At 38.6% G+C, this 19114-nt stretch overlaps 1 protein-coding gene across 3 annotated transcripts in view; it reads left to right on the top strand.

Annotated features, from left to right (window-relative positions):
• ZNF277 (zinc finger protein 277) overlaps positions 1-19114 on the top strand; it is a 103965-nt gene that overhangs the window by 74352 nt on the left and 10499 nt on the right. For all 3 annotated transcript variants that reach the window (XM_032401746.1, XM_032401748.1, XM_032401747.1), the window contains 3 exons: positions 9232-9323; positions 12506-12616; positions 14820-14952. In XM_032401746.1, the coding sequence (XP_032257637.1) occupies positions 9232-9323; positions 12506-12616; positions 14820-14952 (336 nt within the window). The remainder of the gene's footprint in view (positions 1-9231; positions 9324-12505; positions 12617-14819; positions 14953-19114) is intronic.

The following is a 19114-nucleotide window of genomic DNA, read 5'->3' as shown; positions in this document are numbered from 1 at the left end:
GGGGGCTTTGCCATTTGGTATGCAGTCTGGGTTCTGGTACTATAACCAAGTCACTTCAAAAGAAAGCTAGTACTTTGTGACTCATTTATATCAACAGTACAGACCTTTTTCTGCATCTGACTAAAGTACTTTTTAATATTTATTACTTTTCTTTTAAACTTCCATTTTGTTGATGGTCTACTGTTTTATTTTTTACCCTAACTTGTACTGATGGCTGAAAACTTAAGAAAATCCAATTCTAAACTGTTCCAGGATTGATTCTTCTTCAAGGTTTTAACTCCTCTAAGATTCCTAAATGTTCATGCCATCATCTCTTTTCTTGAGGGGATGATCTTTTGTGATTCCATCATGGAAGTAAAAAATAAATGCACTCTGGACCTTTGCTGGTCCCCGGACATATAGGGGAACAGAATGACCAAGGGGTGGTGTGGCAGGTCTCCTTGTCTGCCTTCTTTCCCTGCTGTCATCCCATCAGGTTGTGGCCAGACCTACTCTGTCTTTTTTTTTTTTTTTTAAGATTTTATTTATTTATTTGACAGAGAGCAAGAGCAGGAACACAAGCAGGGGAAGTGGGAGAGGGAGAACCAGGCTTCCCGTGGAGCAGGGAGCCCGATGCGGGGCTCCATCCCAGGACTCCGGGATCATGACCTGAGCTGAAGGCAGACGCTTAACGACTGAGCCACCCAGGTGTCCCCACTCTGTCTTTTAGAAAGATAAACCTTCATTTCCATAAATTTCAAATATCTTAAATATTTTTTAGTATTTAAATCCTTTAACACCAAAATACATGCCTATAACTTGCTTGAATGTTCTAAGAAAAAATGCACTATAGAACTTGCTTGGCAAACTGCCATTTAGAGTCTCCTGGGCCTGTCTTCATATGTAGCTCTTATACCACTGAACACTGTTGTACATTCACAAGGAACTCAGGAATGATACTTTATTTCTCAGCATTCTTGCCCTCTCCCCTAGCAGTGGCAAACCAATGCTTTGTAGCAGTACAGCCTTTGGGTCCTTCCCCCAGCAGCTTCTGGCTTTTGCTTTGAATGCTAAAGAATGGTCCCAGAAAGCAAGTGGGTTTTGTGCCTGCTCACCACTGATGGGCTCTTGTTCATATTTCTTTCCCCTACTCCCGATCTTTCTCCTGAGAACTTGAAGGAAACACGTGGAAAAGAGCTAGACCATTTTGTTCCCAGTGACTTAGCCTTTAAAAATTCTGTAAAATTTCAGCTATTTTCTTCTACTTGCCTTTTCCTCCCGTGTTCTGTCAAAGGGGAAATAATTTGTGTCTGCCTCTCCTGAGAGTGGTTTATCGCCTTCTGGAATTCAGTTTGTCTGGTGCCTTGTGACTTCAGATTTTTTATTTTCTTTTAAAAAATAACAGCTTTATTGAGATATAATTCACAGAAATACATTTCACCCTTTTAAAGTGTACAATTCAGGGGTGCCTGCCTGGCCCAGTCAGTAGAGCATGTGACTCTTGGTCTCCGGGTCATTGAGTTCGAGCCCCATATTGGGTATAGAGATTACAAATAAACTTTAAAAAAAATTAAATGAGGTGCCTGGGTGCCTCAGTCTGTTAAGCGTTGGACTCTTGATTTGGGCTCAGGTCTTATCACAGCGTTGCAGGATCCAGCCAGCCTCGGACTTGGTGCTCAGCAGGGAGTCTACTTGAGATTCTCTCCTTCTCCATCTCCCTCTGCCCTGTACCCCCCTTCCCCTGCACTCATGCATGTGCACTCTCTCTTTCTCTCTAAAATAATAAATAAATTTAAAAAAGAAGTCAAAAATAATGAATTAAAAATAAATAAATAAAATGTACAGTCCTATGGTTGCAAGTATATAGATTTTTGGATTCAAAGTAAGGAATGATTTTCTTTTTCTTTTCTTTTTTGATTTTTCCAGCTTTTTCTCACTGTGAGGATATTCTCTGACTTTTTTTTAAGATTTTTTTTTTCTCCAAAGATTTTACTTGTTTATTTGACAGAGAGAGACACAGCAAGAGAAGGAACACAAGCAGGGGGAGTGGGAGAGGGAGAAGCACGCTTCCCGCCGAGCAGGAAGCCCGCTGCAGGGCTCGATCCCAGGACCCTGGGATCATGACCTGAGCCAAAGGCAGACGCTTAACAACTGATTCACCCAGGCGCCCCTTTTAAGATTTTATTTTTAAGTAATCTCCACACCCAACAAGGGACTCGAACTCACAACCCTAAGATCAAGAGTCACACGCTCTGCCTACTGAGCCAACCAGGCACTCTTCTGTGGCTTTCTTAATCCTAAGCAGGGTAGCAGAGCAGAACTCCTCCTCCTCCTCCTCCTTTATTTTAATTAATATCTTAGTGATTAAGTGCCACTTTTGGTTAAAGTAGATGCTTTTCCTTTCACAGGGTTCAAAAAGATTCGTATGTGTCTATTAAAAGGCATGGCTTGAAGAGACAATTGAATCAACTAACTAGTTGTCATAAATAAATTCTAAAACCTATTCTTGTTTGGTACTTAATCTTGATCTTTTAACCAAGTTGTTAGTGATACGTATATCAATAAATTGCTGTATTTAGTTACCTTGATATATATTTGGCCAGAAGTTTGTCTTTGCAGGAGATGCTAGCAAATTATGTCACTCATTGCCAGGTGTTATTTGGATAATTTTCTGACAATCCCCCACCCATCCATCCAGTCAGGTCTAGGCAACTGGTGACACCTTACTTAAAATGTAATCCATGCTGAAAATTGTGACCATGATTAACAAAATACAACTTTAGAGACCAGTAGTTGGTGTTGGGAGGATGAAATGCAGATTAAGAATGTTTTTAGGGATTTTTTTGTGTAGTTTGTGGCTATTCTCGAGTCGTTTTGACAAAGAATTAAATGACTTGCCATGCACGATCCAATCCATGTTTAGGACTATGCAATTTCTATGAGAGTATCAACCCACATGTCTCCTCATTACCTTTTAAGTCCTGTGACTCTACATCCAAGTGAGAGCTAGAAAAGCAACATTCCGGGTGCTTTACTGAAAAGACAAAATCTAGATTATTATCAACCAATAAAACTACATTCGGGGAACATTGTTTGAGTTCAGTAGTTTTCCTAGATAGTCTTAAACTTTCAACCTCCAATCAGGAGGAAGCAGGCATCTATATTGTATCCTAGCAACCCTCACCCAACCCCTCTGCATGTCACCAAGTTTGGAATGTGCTTTGGCATGAGAGCAAGCTTATTTTGAGGATCATTATGAGAAACATCCATGTTGTTTGGTCTATTTATTCTAAATATATTGTCCATTATATCATATTGTATACTTGTTGTCAATAACTTCTAGCTCCCCAGAGCTAAGCCAGACTTCACAAAGCACAGTCCCCCACAAGACTGTCCTTACGTTAACACCAGCCACAAGTGGGGGATCTCCAGGCCACCTTCACTTCTGACCAGCTGGCTACAAATTCAGGGGTTCCTACCACCCCACAACTCTCGGAACTCAGGAAAGCACTGTACTTACGATTACAGTTTTGTTATAGAAATAGATACAAATGAGAACCAACAAGAGAGATACATAGGGGGAAATCTGGCAAAGTCCTAAGCACAGTTTCCATCATTTGCAGGGGCCTGTTGCCCTCCCAGCACATCAATGTGTGGCAGTACAGAGTACTGCCACCTAGGAAAGCTTACCTGAGCTTTGGTGTCCGGGGTTTTTACCGAAACTTCATTAAGCCTGGCTGATTGAGCCATTGACCACAGAGCTGAACTCAACCACCAGTTCTCCCCCTCTTTCTGAGGTAAGGCTGATAGCATGTGGCTCAAAGCCCTGAGCCGCTAAGCACGCAGGTGGACTTTCTGGCATGGCTGCCTCCATCCTGAGTTACCTCATTAGCATTAGCTGTCAGGTGCTGTCAGAGGGCTCACCCTGAGGAAGAAAAACACTCCAACTGCTCAAGAAATACCAGGGGTATAGAGGTTACTTCTGAGGAATAAGGGACAAAACCAGCACAAACCCCTGTCTGATCGGTTTCCCTTTTCTAAGAAAGCTGATAGCCAAATTTGGGGTCCACCTTTAGGTTTGAGTTGTGTGTGTGTGTTATTTTTATTTTTTAATCTTCAATTTATGTGCCCATCCTACCTAATTTTTTTCTTTCTTTTACTTTCATTTTTATGCCACATTGTTTTATAGCAGCCTGAGGCCAAGGTGGAGGTGTAAATGAAATAATCCCAAAGACCTCAGAAATAATCCATGATTCTGAAAGTAGAAAGCAGGAGGCCTAGGAGATCCTGCTGCCTTCCTTTGGAGGCTCTGGGCCATCGCTCTGACTTTAGTAGGGACATTTTTTGTGTTCTCTGTTGAAGGAGCTCAGCCGGGCCTCTAACCTGAGAATGCCTACCTGGGTTCTACTGTGCTGCCTGTGGGCTAGATCGGGAGGGAACCTTTGGGGTGTGCATTTTGCTCTCACAGTCACTCATAGGGCCATTCAGCTGGAAAGTCTGTTGTGAATCTGAAATGTCAGTATCTAGAGAACGTTTTTCATATCTATAATTAATAACATCAGCCTTAGTTTTCCTTCATGACGTTACACAAGCTATCTCCATTGGATAAGCATCAGTTTCTGCTTTCCTGTATACAAATACTTAACTAAATTGAGATTTTTCTAAATTGCTTTTTCCTAAGTTGCTGATTTTTATAACTTTCAGCCTAACTCACATTTTCATTTTCTACCTATATATGTCAATCCCCTATGACTGTTGAATGCCATCTGCTCTATCTGCTGTTTCATTAATGTTTCCTCTGCCTTCGGCTTATGAATAAAGATGAAAGACTCTGCACTGACCCCTTTGCTGCCATTCTTGACATTTTAAACCAATTAGACAAAAATACAGCTTGTTATTATGACTCTTTGCCTAATACAGAAGCTGATCTTGTATTCTTACAAGAATCCAAGCCTATTTTGTAATGAAAATTTTATCTGACTTCATCAGATAAGTTTGAGAAGTTCAAACATATAACATCTGTGACTTTCTCTTCATCCCTCTATTCTATAAATCCATGAATAAAATCTAGTATGTCTACCCAGCATGAGATTTTTTTTTTTTAGAAAAATAAAACCACAAAGCTGGTAGGCTTTGATTTACACATCTTTGTGATGCTTTCTGTGGATTATCTGTTAATATTATACTTTTTTGTTTGAAAGTGAGGTAAAATATATGCTAGAACTAATCAGATACCAAGCTTTACAAAAGAAAAAGGAAAGAAAGAGAAAAGGAAAACTGTTTTTTCTTGATTGACCTCTGCTTTCTGCTAATTTCATTTACATAAGACTTCTCTTATTTTAAAATTATCAAGTCTAGGAAGAGGAGAGAATCCAAATAAAGCTAGTCCTTGTGTTCATTTTTCCCAATTATGAAGTTGTTCCTAGACTTGTTAATATGAAAATGAGAAAAGTCTTATGCAAATGAAATAAACAGAGAGCAGAGGTGGAGCAACAAATGGTTTAAGTCGCTCCCCTTCAAGGAAGGTCTGGAAAGGAGTTTAAAAAGAGTTTTTGCCATGGACAAAAGGCAGATCTTCGTGGAATGAACTTGGGTAAAAATTAAAGGAGTTGTATAGGGCCTGCAAGATCAGGGATGACAAGGGCACTCCAGAGTCTTTGTCTCTCTTATTGTGGTTGTCGGTTGTGCAGGTAAACTAACTGAGAGTCCTCAGTACCCTGCCATCACCGTGTGAGAGAGGCTCCAGAACAGAACAGCCTGGTTTTAGTTACTTGCCATTAAAGTGATTTTTCTTATTTTCCTGTCTATCCCATGCCACCTCAAATATACCAGAGTCTAAATTAGGCTCTCCTAAGAAGAATCAATTTCTATCACTTCTAATGTTTACATTAGGGTTTTACAATTCAGGGTCAGTTGATAAAACTTTAATTTGGCCAAAGAAAACCTTAAATGGCTTAGTATCCCTCTGGTTTAGACTCACAAATCTTTTGTGTTTGTGCTGAGCCAAAACCAAGGAGATACTAAGTTGAGTAAGATTTTTCTTTAGCCAAATTAGGTTATATCATCACAAGCTTGAGAAATATGAGCCAGAATGGTGACTTTTAATGAGCACTGAGTCTTGTGGACTGAAAACAGGAAAAGGCAGAGAAAGTACGGGCTCGGGCTCGGCCTTACTGTACCAGTAGTGATAGGGTTTTTTATCAAGAGCTTTATTTGCTGGGTTTTTGTTTTTGCTGCTAACAAAGTTATTGATATAGAGCTCTGAAATGTGTTTTCTTCTCTTTTTCTTTTTTTTTTTTTTTTTTAGTCAAGCCAGGCATGTTTATAAAAGTTCAGTTTCCTTTAACAATACTTCTTTTATTTGACTTCTCCTATCCATTTCAGTTTTGATATAAGGTTCACTTAAACTAAAAAAGCAGTAATTAAAATGGTCTGGTACATCTACCTTAGCTCCTTTATTTCTCTTTTATCTATCCACTTGCTACCAGCATGTAAATTTAAAGAGTTTCTTTTATATTTGCTGTATGCCTGAAGTGTTGAGCAAGGTCTTTTCTTTCTGCATGTCGGAACTCCCAACATATTCCAGTGCTGTAACCTCTGGGATCTCCATTAAGCTTCACAGCCCCTGGAAATTCCTCCATCAGAACTCATGAGTCCTTTGTACATGTACAGCTCAGTATTTAGACAAAGATCAAAAGAATCCCAGTACAGGTTTCTTGAGCTCCCTCTTTTCAGCTTTCTTCTCTCTAGTACCTTGTCCTACAAAGTGCACTCGCTTTAGTATCCTGAACTCCAGTCTTTTTTTTTTCTTTCCTCCAACCAGTGAGGTAGCTACACCTCATTTGGGTTTCACTTCCCTATGTTGCAATTTGGAAAATACCACCCAGCAGAAAACTGGCAGTGTATTATTTTATTCTTTCATGGATCACAACCCTGCACTATTACCCAATGTCTGAAAACAAATAAAATAGATGAAGCAAGTTATTTTATAGTAGTTTACAGGGGGAGGGTAAGTGTGATATCCATTATTCCATCGTGGCTGAAACCAGCTCATTGAATTGATTTTTATCATGGTAACTTCTTAATTTTTTTTCTTCAAGTGGATTAGTATTTCTAGATGTTTGGTGATACATTTCCAGAAATGCCACAAGGAATTTATTAAGCTTCTAGATATTAGCTCATTTTTATGCTAGTCTATAAGTATTCACAGAATCATCAGTAAACTTTTTATTTTTATTTTTTTTAAAGATTTTACTTATTTGACCGAGAGAGAAAGACAGCACAAGCAGGGGAAGCAGCAGGCAGAGGGAGAGGGAGAAGCAGGCTCCCCACTGAAGAGAAAGCCCAATGCGGGGCTCGATCCCAGGACCCTGGGATCATGACCTGAGCCAAAGGCAGCCACTTAACTAACTGAGCCACCCAGGAGCCCCAGCAATAAACTTTTTAAAGTTCCTATTTTGAGCTCCATGTTGTAAGAGAAGCTGGAGAGTAGTATGCCATTCTAGGAACAGCATAAAGACTTAATTTTAATTCCAAAGAGTTTTCATATCCCTTCAGAAGACAAGGCAGGCAAACAGTTAACAAAGAGATGATGGTAATAAACAGTGGAGATTGACATTGGCAGGATAACAATAATATCCAACATTTAATGACCCATGCACAATTTGGGCTCTTTACATAAATTATCTGATTTAATCCTATAAACGATTCTGCGAGATAATATTTCCATTTTCATCCTAAAAATGAGAAAACTGAAAAAGTTAAATAAAAGTTAAATAAAATATTGAGTACCACTGAGGCCAGAGTTCAAATCCAAGTCTACTCAGGGTTTCAGAGCCAGAGCTCGTAACTCTTATACAGTAGTCTGGAAATGGAAATCTTGATAGAAATGGTCTTAAGTTACAGATTAAGATTTGTTAACAGGCAGAAAGCAAAGAGAAATAAAATGACCTCAAGGAATGATGGTGTGTAGAATCACCGGGGTGTGTAGAACCACATTTGATTGGAGCAAATGTTACCAAAGCGTATTTAAAATTACTTGAGTTGGGGGCACCCGGGTGGCTCAGTCAGTTAAGCTTCTGCCTTCAGCTCAGGTTGTGATCCCGGGGTCCTGGGATTGAGTTCCTCGTCGGGCTCCCTGCTCCATGGGGAGGCTCCTTCTCCCTCTGCCTCTCTCTCTCTCTGTCTCTCATGAATAAATAAAATCTTTTAAAAAAATTATTTGAGATGAAGAATAACTAGATAATAGTGTGGGAGGAAAACAACGTTTAAGAAAGTTTGCCTTGGAGCAAAAAGAAGGATGGATATGATGAAAAAAGGACTGAGATCCTGGAGACCCTCTAGGAGACTTATTTATAGTAATCCCATGACTGATTAAAAACTGGACTCAGGGTGATGGCATTGGGAATGGTGGAGAAAAGTAATATAAAAGATAGTTCAAGTGAAATATTTGTCAGAACTTGATTGCAGACTAAACTGAGGAGTACCAAAAGGAGCAAATCAAAAAGCCCACCACATTTTTGTTTGGAAAAGAGGGAGAGAATGGGAGTTGACTAATAAAAACAGGAGTAGGGAAGGATGATGAGACCCAGTTGACTCTGAGTTTCCTGCATAGCTATCCAAATGGAGTGTTCTCTCAGCATTTAACAGTATAGACTTGGGGCACCTGGGTGGTTCATTCGTTAAGCATCCGACTTTGGCTCAGGTCATGATCCCAGGGTCCTGGGATCGAGCCCCGCATAGGGTTCCCTGCTCCGCGGGAAGCCTGCTTCTCCCTCTCCTACTCCCCCTGCTTGTGTTCCCTCTCTTGCTGTGTCTCTCTCTGTCAAATAAATAAAATATTTTTTTAAAAAACAGTATAGACTCGTAGTTTTGATACAAGGACAGAAATGGAGAAATTTGAAATAGTGTCAGTATTCATATATTCCCTTTGTGTTTCTTCCCAGATTCCTCCCATTCAGACTATAACATATTTCATTAGCTAACTGTGGATTTATTAAAGATAATATCAGGGGTGCTTGGGTGGCTCAGTCGGTTAAGCGTCTGCCTTCGGCTCAGGTCACGATCCTAGGGTCCTGGGTTCGAGCCCCCTGTCGGGCTTCCTGCTCAGCATAGAGCCTGCTTCTCTCTCTCCCTCTGCCTTCCATTCCCCCTGCTTGTGCGCTTTCTCTCTCCCTCTTTGTCTCTGTCAAATAAATAAATAAAATCTTTAAAAAAAAAATAATCTCCAAAATATCTGTTTCTACTTTACAGAAAGACATTCTGGAACAACAGCAGCAAGAAAGAAATGATAACAATTTTCATGGTATTTGTATGTTTTGCAGTGAGGAATTTTTCGGGAACAGGTTTGCCTTTATGCATGTCTTTGAATATTACTGTTTTTCATCTGAAAACATATCAAAACATTCATAATGGTTATATAAATTAAGTTCTGTGGATTAGCTCGGGACCCTTTCATATATCAGCAATAATTTTTTTTAATATGCCTAACATCAAAGATGGACTATAGTTGCTCTAAGCAGAATAGGGGAATAATTTTTTCATTTTTTTTCTTTTATTTTTTTTCCAAGTTTTTATTTAACTTCCAGTTGTTAACTTACAGTGTAATATTAGTTTCAGGTGTAGAACTTAGTGATTCATCACTTACATACAACACTAACTCCAATACCCGGGGCTCATCACTACAAGTGCCCTCTTTAATCCTTGTCACCTATTTAACCCATCCCCCCACCTCCTCTCCAGTAACCATCAATGTGTTCTATGTAGTTCAGAGTTGGTTTCTTGGTTTGCCTCTCTTTTTTCTTAAATGCCAAAAATAAATTTGTGTTTAATGTCATAGGACCTTTTCAGTTGGCTGACAAGTAAGACCATGTACAACAAACTACTACAGACACACCTTTCTATATTGTTAACTCTAAACCTTTAGCAGTTTTTGATGTTTCACTTTTGAATATAAAAACTAATAAAGATTAGGGATGCCTGGGTGGCTCAGTCTGCTAAGCGTCTGCCTTCCATTAGTTCAGGTCATGATCTCAAGGACCTGGGATCAAGTCCCACATCGGGCTCCTGCTCAGCTGGGAGCCTGCTTCTACCTCTGCCTACCTCTCTCTCTCTCTCTCTCTCTGACAAATAAAAATAAAAATCTTTTAAAAATAAATAAAATTAACAAAGATTAAAAAAAAAAACCCAAAACAAAAACTGGGGTATTGATAATTCTTTACCACTCCCAGCTGGGTCGAAAACCAACTGGCATACTATAATTCGGTTCTAAAACTAATCGCCCAGAGTTAGCATCAGGCTCTGCAGGTTAAAGGGCATCATCCCCAACAAGACTGCTTGCATTTTAGATACCAGCCACAAGTTCAGTTGACCAACTGACTAAAAATTCAAGGATTCTCACCAGTAATTTGCATCCTTCAGTAGTTTACAGAATGACTCACAAAACTCCGGAAAGTGGTATGCTTAGGACTGCAGTTTTGTTATAAAGGAACAGCCAAGTGAAGAGATCAGGAACAGCCAAATGAAGAGATACATAGGGCAAGTTTTAGGAGGTTCCTGAACTCAGAGCTTCTGTGCCCTTTCCCCCAAAGAATCAGGACATATCACCCACCTAGCACATCAAGGTATTCACCAACCTGGAATCTTCACTGAGCTTTGATTTCCAGAATTTTTAATAAGGCTTCATCACATTAGCAGGATTGATTCAATCATTGAACTTAATCTCCAGATCCCTCCCCTCTCTGAAGGTCAGGCTGGCTCAAAATCTCTACCTTCTAATCCTGTGGTTAGTCTTTTCCTTGACCAACCCCCATTCTGAAACTAGCTAAGGGCTAGTCGCCTTGTCAGCGTAATCCTATCATGGAGAAATTCCAAGGATTTTAGAAGCTCTGTGCCAGGAATCAAGGACAAAGACCAGACAGATTTCTCATTATACAGCATTTGATATTTACAAATGAACATGACTTAAATACAAGTCATGAAGTTGTAACCTCTAGTAACTGGGAATAGTTCAGTGGCAACATAAGAGTGGACAGTCAGAGGGGTGCCTGGGTGGCTCAGTCATTGGGCGTCTGCCTTCGGCTCAGGTCATGGTCCCAGGGTCCTGGGATCGAGCCCCAGCCCCGCATCGGGCTCCCTGCTCCGCGGGAAGCCTGCTTCTCCCTCTCCCACTCCCCCTGCTTGTGTTCCCTCTCCTGCTGTGTCTCTCTCTGTCAAATAAATAAATAAAATATTAAAAAAAAAAAAAATGGACAGTCAGAAAAATATCTTTTTCTACCCACTTCAAAGAAGGCGGTCTACAGTATTAAAAAACAAAAAAGCCTGGCACAGTAACTGACATTATTACCTGAAAAACATTGAGGAGAGGGTAGCTACAGATACAGTACTAATTTGAATTTAGAAAATGGTTTGGTTGCAGCACTGATGTTCAAAACACCACTAATGAAGATTTGATTCTTCTGTAGGGCAGTTGGCATAGAGACCAAAAGGCACTGTGAAATACTCTATGAAATACTAGTTTTATTCAAAGTTATCAGTAATAGTTAAGTGGTTAGCCAAAAGAGCGTATTAACTATGAGATTAATGAATGGGACTCCTACATAGTTAAAAAAATCAACAAACATTTTCATAGGGTTGGTTGCTTTATTTTATTTTCTAAAGGAAAAAAATAATAACCCTAAAAAACAGTGATTTGGAGCCAGCTTAGTGTCCTAAATAAGCTAGATAAATTGTATAATGTGTCACTGTGTATAGTGGTTTGTGTACTAATGAGTTCCCCAAAACTGTCACCTTCATTTTATGAACTAAAGTTGTGATAAAGAGGGCGCCTGGCTGGCTCAGTCCGAGGATCATGCGACTCTTGATCTCAGGGTCCTGAGTTCAAGCCCCATGTTAGGTGTAGAGATTACTTAAATAAATAAATAAACTTAAAAAAAATAAAAATAAAGTGATAAAGACCCAGTAGAATAATATATTTTACACATAGGCATTTTTGCTATGTAAAACTTAGATAAATTAAAATTTTCCTTTTTAGCATAAACTAATCAACAGACTGGTCATGGTATATTCAGTTTATGGTAACCCTTACGTATACTTAGATTTGTTAATTGTGGGTTCCAGGTCAGTGTCTGATCGTGAGCTGACTAAATGTCTGTGATCCCAGGACATATATAGAAGGACATATTTCCCTTTGGCAGTTGTCTCTTCCTCCTCCACACAATGAATTGGAAAAGTAAGCAAAGCACAGTTTAATAGTTTAAAGGACAGAAACCCAGTTCATCTATAGAGTATATTCCTGTGCACTGGCAGATAATGGAACAAACTTAACTCACTTTAAAGAACTATTGTGATTATATGTGTACTTAAATACTATATAACATACCACTCTTTCATAGCCCAATTGTGTGTTTTAGTGTTTAACCTTTGCATGTACTTCTGATTAGTGTAATCATTATAAAAGTGCTATCCCTGACTTGATTTGTTACTAGATGATTTGTATATAATATAAATTATTCAAATTTCTTCGTAGATCTATTCTTTTGAACCACATGGCCAGAGAACATGCTTTCAACATTGGATTGCCAGACAACATTGTAAACTGCAATGAATTTCTATGCACATTACAGAAAAAACTGGACAAGTAAGTATTTTTTTCATGAAACACAACCTGAAGCTATTTTAATTTTGGACTCTTTGGAATGTTTTTTATTGTCTGTTGTGAATTTTTTAAGATTAATCTAATAGAACTAATTAATAAAATGGAATTTTCTTCTTTTTGTCTAGATCATATTGCCTTTTACTGTTTTTTAAAAGAAGTATCATATTACCAAACAGTGTATACATACCATGTAACATATGCTATATAGGGTATGAAGAGTATACTCTACATCTGGCCTAAGAAATAGAACAGGGATGCCTAGGTGGCTTAGTCAGTTAAGCATCCAGCTCTTGATTTCAGCTGAGGTCATGATCTCAGGGTCAAGTCTACTTGAGATTCTCTCTCTCTGTATCTCTTTAAAATAAATAAATCTTTTTTTTAATAAAGAAATAGAACATTATTAATTCCCTTGAATTTTCATGTGTGCCCTTCCTCATTCATATCTCCCCATTTCTTAATTTTGTCATGGTAATTCGTTTTTCAGTATAATTTTTCACATATTTAGTAAATATATTGTCAAAATGTTGTATGTTACTCAGCTTTATGTGAGACATAACATACTCTGTGCATTCTTTTACCTTTTAGTATTTGTTCACACTTGTATATCATGACACTCCACTTTTCCTAAGATCATATTCTGGTGACTGTATCTAGTGGGTATCTAGAGCTTAGCTTGTAAAATAAGGAAGGAAATTCTCTAGGTCACTAAAATGGCTTTCAAAAATCTATCCACATTTTTCTCTAGGAGAGGGCCCAGTATTTTTTCTCTCAAAACCTAGGTTTTTTTGGTTTTTTTCTTTGTTTTTAAATATTTTATTTATTTATTTTTAGAGAGAGAAAGAGAGCTTGAGTGGGGGGAGGAGCAGAGGGAGAGGGAGAGAGAGAATATCAAGCAGACTCCGCAGTAAGTGCGGAGCCCAACAACATAGGGCTCGATCCCGCAACCCCAAGATCATGACCTGAGCCAAAATCAAGATTCAGACACCCAACCAACTAAGCCACCCAGGTGCCCCTGTATTTTTTTTTTTTCCCAAATGAAATCTCAGCCCACAATATTCAGAGCAATAACATTAAGAAAGAAATATTAAAAGTTCTGAGTTCAAATTCTGGTATCAACACTACATTAATGTCCTTTTACTAAATGATCCTTCATTTATAAAATAATAACAGATGTGCTTTCTAGCAAGATTAGCATAATTTTTTTTTTTAAGATTATTTATTTATTTATTTGACACAGAGAGAGAGAGACAGCAAGAGAGGGAACACAAGCAGGGGGAGTGGAGAGGGAGAAGCAGGCTTCCCGCGGAGCAGGGAGCCCGATGCGGGGCTTGATCCCAGGACCCTGAAATCATGACCTAAGCCGAAGGCAGACGCTTAACAACTGAGCCACCCCGGCGCCCCAAGATTAGCATAATTTTTTAATGCCATAATTATTTGCTATAAAAGAATATAGTTATTTCTGTGGCACAAGAAATGGTTCAAAGGGTGTTTAGTAGTGATGGCAAAGGAATTCGAAATTGAAACAACTGATTTCACTCATTTGAGAGTTTTCATGTAAAAGGGAGCTTAGATATAATCTGTGTGACTCCAAAAAGTGGAACTCTAATGACTGGTAGGGAGAAGTTACAGGCAGTATCCACTGTCAGACTTAGGTTAAGAAAGACGTTTTGTTAGCAATCTGTTCATTTTCATTAGAAAATGAATGTCAGTAGAGAAGGCAAGTAACTTGACCAAGTCTCACAGCTAGTATGTACTGAAACTAGGCATTAAACCCTGCAAATCAGCTCACAGAATATGCCAAGCCATGGACTAATTTGTTGTACTCAGTGGAGGCAGCCAATGCTAGTTATCATTGTAATTATTTGAAGAACATAACTACGTTTTCATTTTTAGAAGAGATAATTTGATTAGAAAACACCACAATAATTTTTGGGTATTAACTGTCTTTGTCACAGTTTGACTATACATAGCCCAGTTGGCCAATGTAGCCAACTACAAAATAAACCAAGCATGCATCCCACGAAGCTGAATGAACGAAGTGAGAGAGGTTCTGACAGGGATGTCGTATCCTACTTGAAGATTCTGTAACCTAAAATGAATAATCGTAAGACTTAAAAATAAAGGACATTTGTAGCAGCTTTCCAGGAGACTTGTGTAATCTGTCAGTGTTTGTGTATTTTTTTAGCTTGCAGTGCTTGTATTGTGAGAAGACCTTCAGGGACAAAAATACACTGAAAGACCATATGAGGAAAAAACAGCATCGGAGGATTAATCCTAAGAACAGAGAATATGACCGATTTTATGTCATCAATTATTTGGTAAGGCTTTCTCTTCATAATTTAAAATTTGATTGCATTTCCACAAACAAAAATCTTTCTAAGGGCTGTCTAATATTTAAACAAGCAATTAGTATAAAAGTCAAAATGTAATCGAGGGACACTTCCAAGCAGTGATTAGCTTCGTAATGGCTAGTTTACAAAGCATAACTTGATTTGGTTTGTCTTTGATTTGCCAGATGTTTACACAGTAAAAATGTCATGTCTCTAGAATTCACAGTGATCTGGACCGAAAAAAAAAAAAGTATTAATAAACATAAAGCATTTGAGTATCTACATACTCTTGCTCATTTGTTGTATTATCTATTACCTTGAGTCCAGAGACTTCTATATTCTATTCAAAAACCATCTTTTGACATCTGGATGTACTAGGTGTCTTATGCTAGATAACTTTTTAAAAACAATCTCTTCATGGGGCACCTGGGTGGCTCAGTGGGTTGGGCGTTCAACTCTTGATTTCCGCTCGGGTCATGATCTCAGGGTTGTGAGATTGAGCCCCTAGTCGGGCTCATGCACTGGGCATGGAGCCTCATTAAGATTCTCTCTCTCCTTCTGTCTTCCCACACACCCCCCTCAAAAAAAAAAAAATCTCTTCTCTCTTCCCTCTCTCCCCATTAAAAAAATCCTCCTTTTCCCACAAAAAAAATTTACCATCCTCCTTGGCCAGCTTATCTTTGATGGAAATTTTAGAGAAACCAATCATTTCACTACACAAGAGGACTTTGATTTGTATGGCTAATAGAATGTAATAATGGTGTTATCACATCAAGGATTTTAAATACATTGAAAGTTTTCCTTGCCTAGAAACCTCAATACCATTTCCTGAGCTTTTTAGTTAAGAGAAGGTATTCAGTTGGAGGCAAGTGTCACTAGGGGGGCATTTAGAAATGGAAGAGGGGATTTCGACTGACACAATGACTGGGAGTTCTACTGGCCCTGCCCTACTCTGCTGAATTTAGGGGTGTACATAACAAAGGAAATAATCCACTCGTGTAAAGAAAAGGGTTACATAACTCTCCACTTGAATTAGGAGAAAGGGAGTTGTTTCAGACACTTAAGCAAATGGAAATTATTTTTTTCCTCTCAATAGGAATGAATTAGAATCCAAACTCATGGCCACAGAGGGCATAATTGATTATAATCAACCATTTTATCAATTGGACAGAAACAAACATATCCTGAAATATGTTGGAAATTTCTTGGTGGGGTGGAGTTTTTGTCTGTTCTAACTAATCCTTGTAGAGTTAAAATAAAATTCCCCTTGAGAAGCAAGTTTGATATGTGTTTGAAGATTGACTCTGAGAAGTTGCCATGATCTGCTACAAATGTTTTACAACTAGCTAAAGGCAAAGGCACCCTTTGAGTCCTTCAATCTTCTCTTGAAATCACTGTCATTAATTCCTAGAACAAATGCTGCTTCAGGACCCAGCCCAATCCAATGGGGAGTGGACTTAAGTGTTAGCTCTAAGAAATATCAGCTATTGCAGAAAGCTGTGGAAGCAATTTAATAGTACTTCCTTCTGGGGATCTTTTAAAATAATATTCGAGAGCTTGGGACTAGTGGAACATTATATATATAGCTGGAGGTATTTACCTTTTAGAGGAGACTTCAAAGGGACTGTTCACTCAAATTCTGCTGGCACTTTTAGAAAAGTATGATACTTTATTCTCTGGGCATCAAGTAGTACGTCTTTCAAAACTGAAATTGTCTGCAAGGACCAGCTGTCTCTAGATGGGCATGCTAGATTATACTGCCCACTGAGTGCCCAGATATGATATGGCATGAATCATAGCTTAGGAGCAGTGTTTCAAGAAAACATAAAGACTGTAATAGTATATAAAATGAAAATTAAATCATTTTAGGAGAATATTGATAGAAGTAATTTTTTCTTTTAACTAGCAGCATTTGACTACTTGCTATATGCCAAGCACTGTCTTGGATATTATTAAGTCATTTACTCTTAACCATAACCATATGTCACAGATTTTATTATCCCCATTTTATAGATTTGGAGAGTAGGCACAGATCTTTTCCCAGAGTCACATAGTTAGAACAGGATACATAACCTCTCTGTGTATCAGTTTCCTTCACTTTTTCCTCAGTTGAAATAAGGTACCCACCTCTTACTTTTTTGGTTGGGTTTTTGGTCAAGTAATGATGATGAATTCATAATGATCTATTCACCACCTTCTTGCCTGTTCTCTTTTGTACTAAACTAGAAAGTGAGTCAAGGTCAAAGTAAAGCTGACTTTTTAATAAGCTCGTTAAGGGCTCTGACCCACAACCTTAGCCTTCTTAGCCCTGTATGCTTTCCCACTGAGGTAAATAGCTCACAACAAGAAGAATGATTTTAAAAACAAAACCTAAAATATGTTATGATTAGCCTTAGCATTTTGGAAATTATACAAAATTACCTTAGAAAAGAATTGGATTAGCTAATAAGGTCTCTAAAGATGTAGAAATGTCCTAACGTAGAGAAGTGCTTACCAGAAGTATCAACCTTAATACCATCCTGAGTAGTGTTGTAGATAAAAGGTATAATATATAGAAGGGGTATATAAAAGACTGCTCCAAATACTAATACTGTGTAGTTAGAGAAAAATGAGGGTCAGAGATTGCTCAGCATCATTTTAGTTTCCTTTCAGACACCATGAATGAAAATACTTAATATTTCACAGAAATATTTAACATGAAGAATAAATTCTTCTAAAAGTTTACTTAAGCAATGAATAATGACATTGCTTTAGTTTTAAAAAGGAGAAAAAAATGCTGACAGACACTCACTGTGTATTCCTCTGAGGAACAAGGCTGACATGAGTGATGAACGTGGGGCCAAAGAGAGAACTGTTGTATTAGTCGTCAGGGTCTGCACATCCATTTCTCACATCCTCTTCCCTGCAAGAAGCACTTCCATTGGCTTCATACATTCTACATACATTGGAGTGCCTTCCAGTACCAGACACTGGTGGAGCAGGAAGAAAAATATTACAGACAAGGTGGCTGATTTAAGTCACTACTCAGAGAGTTTAGAGGTTGTATGAGAGACCGGCACGTAAGCACATAATTTCAGCGCTTGGGGATGGGGTGTACAAAGTTAATGCGTGGGCCTCTCCTATAGCAGCTATGTGCCCACGGGGTTCCTCAGCTCCATCGGAGCAGAGTCTCCAGGCAGCAAGCGATGGCAGCACCCAGGGTATCCCTGGCAAGATGCACTCTATGATCATCATCAAGGGTGGGAACGCTAAGACACAGAGGGTGTTTTTGACTCTCTCCTGAGCTCAGCAAATTGATAGATTCCTTTTTCTTCCGTAGGTGAGATAATTTCCGTACTTAATAATTCATATCAGTTTTTGAATAATAACAGACTTGCAAATACATAAAAAGTCACTATGCATAGTCTAGATTACCTACTACACGTTCTCTGTTTTCTCACAAACAAAAGTGTTCGATGAATAGTGGACTAGGATGGTCAAGGGGACAGTTTCCCAGGCAGTTTCACATTCAGATGCCCCTGCCATCATCACTGAGCCTTCAGCTACCTATTCCTAAGGCATTTATGTTTCAAGCCCTGAGTTTTCCTAAAGGAAATTATTTTTGCAGTGGTTTTATCATTTTTTATTTTTTTTTTATTCTTAAAGATATACAAAGCCATTTGTAACAAAAGTCTGCTCTTAACCTGTTTTTCACAGTTTTAGTATAGTTCTTTCTAATGAAATTATTTACATTTAGAACACTTTTTTTTTTTTTTAAAGATTTTATTAATTTGAGAGAGTACAGGTGGGGGAGGGTGTGGCAAGGGGGAGGAGCAGAGGGAGAGAAAGAAGCAGGGTCCCTGCTAAGCAGGGAGCCAGACACAGGGCTCCATCCCAGGACCCTGGGATCATGACCTGAGCTGAAGGCAGACACTTAACTGACTGAGCCACCCAAGTGCCCCCATTTAAAACACTTCTCAACTAGAATTTAAATTAAAACTTGAAAAAAATAAAACATTTCTCTTTCTCTGTTTATAATGGGTTTTTCGTGTAAGTACATATATAAGTGTCTGTGTTGGAGCGGTGGGGATGCTAGATGAAGGGGATTTATATTTTATGTTTTTCTTGTCCACCCTCTCATTGATCATAAACCATCTGATGTAGGGGGTTG

Source organism: Phoca vitulina, unplaced genomic scaffold, assembly GCF_004348235.1.
Source record: "Phoca vitulina isolate PV1807 unplaced genomic scaffold, GSC_HSeal_1.0 scaffold4, whole genome shotgun sequence".
NCBI lineage: Eukaryota > Metazoa > Chordata > Mammalia > Carnivora > Phocidae > Phoca > Phoca vitulina.
This window is presented reverse-complemented; position numbering and strand designations above follow the sequence as displayed.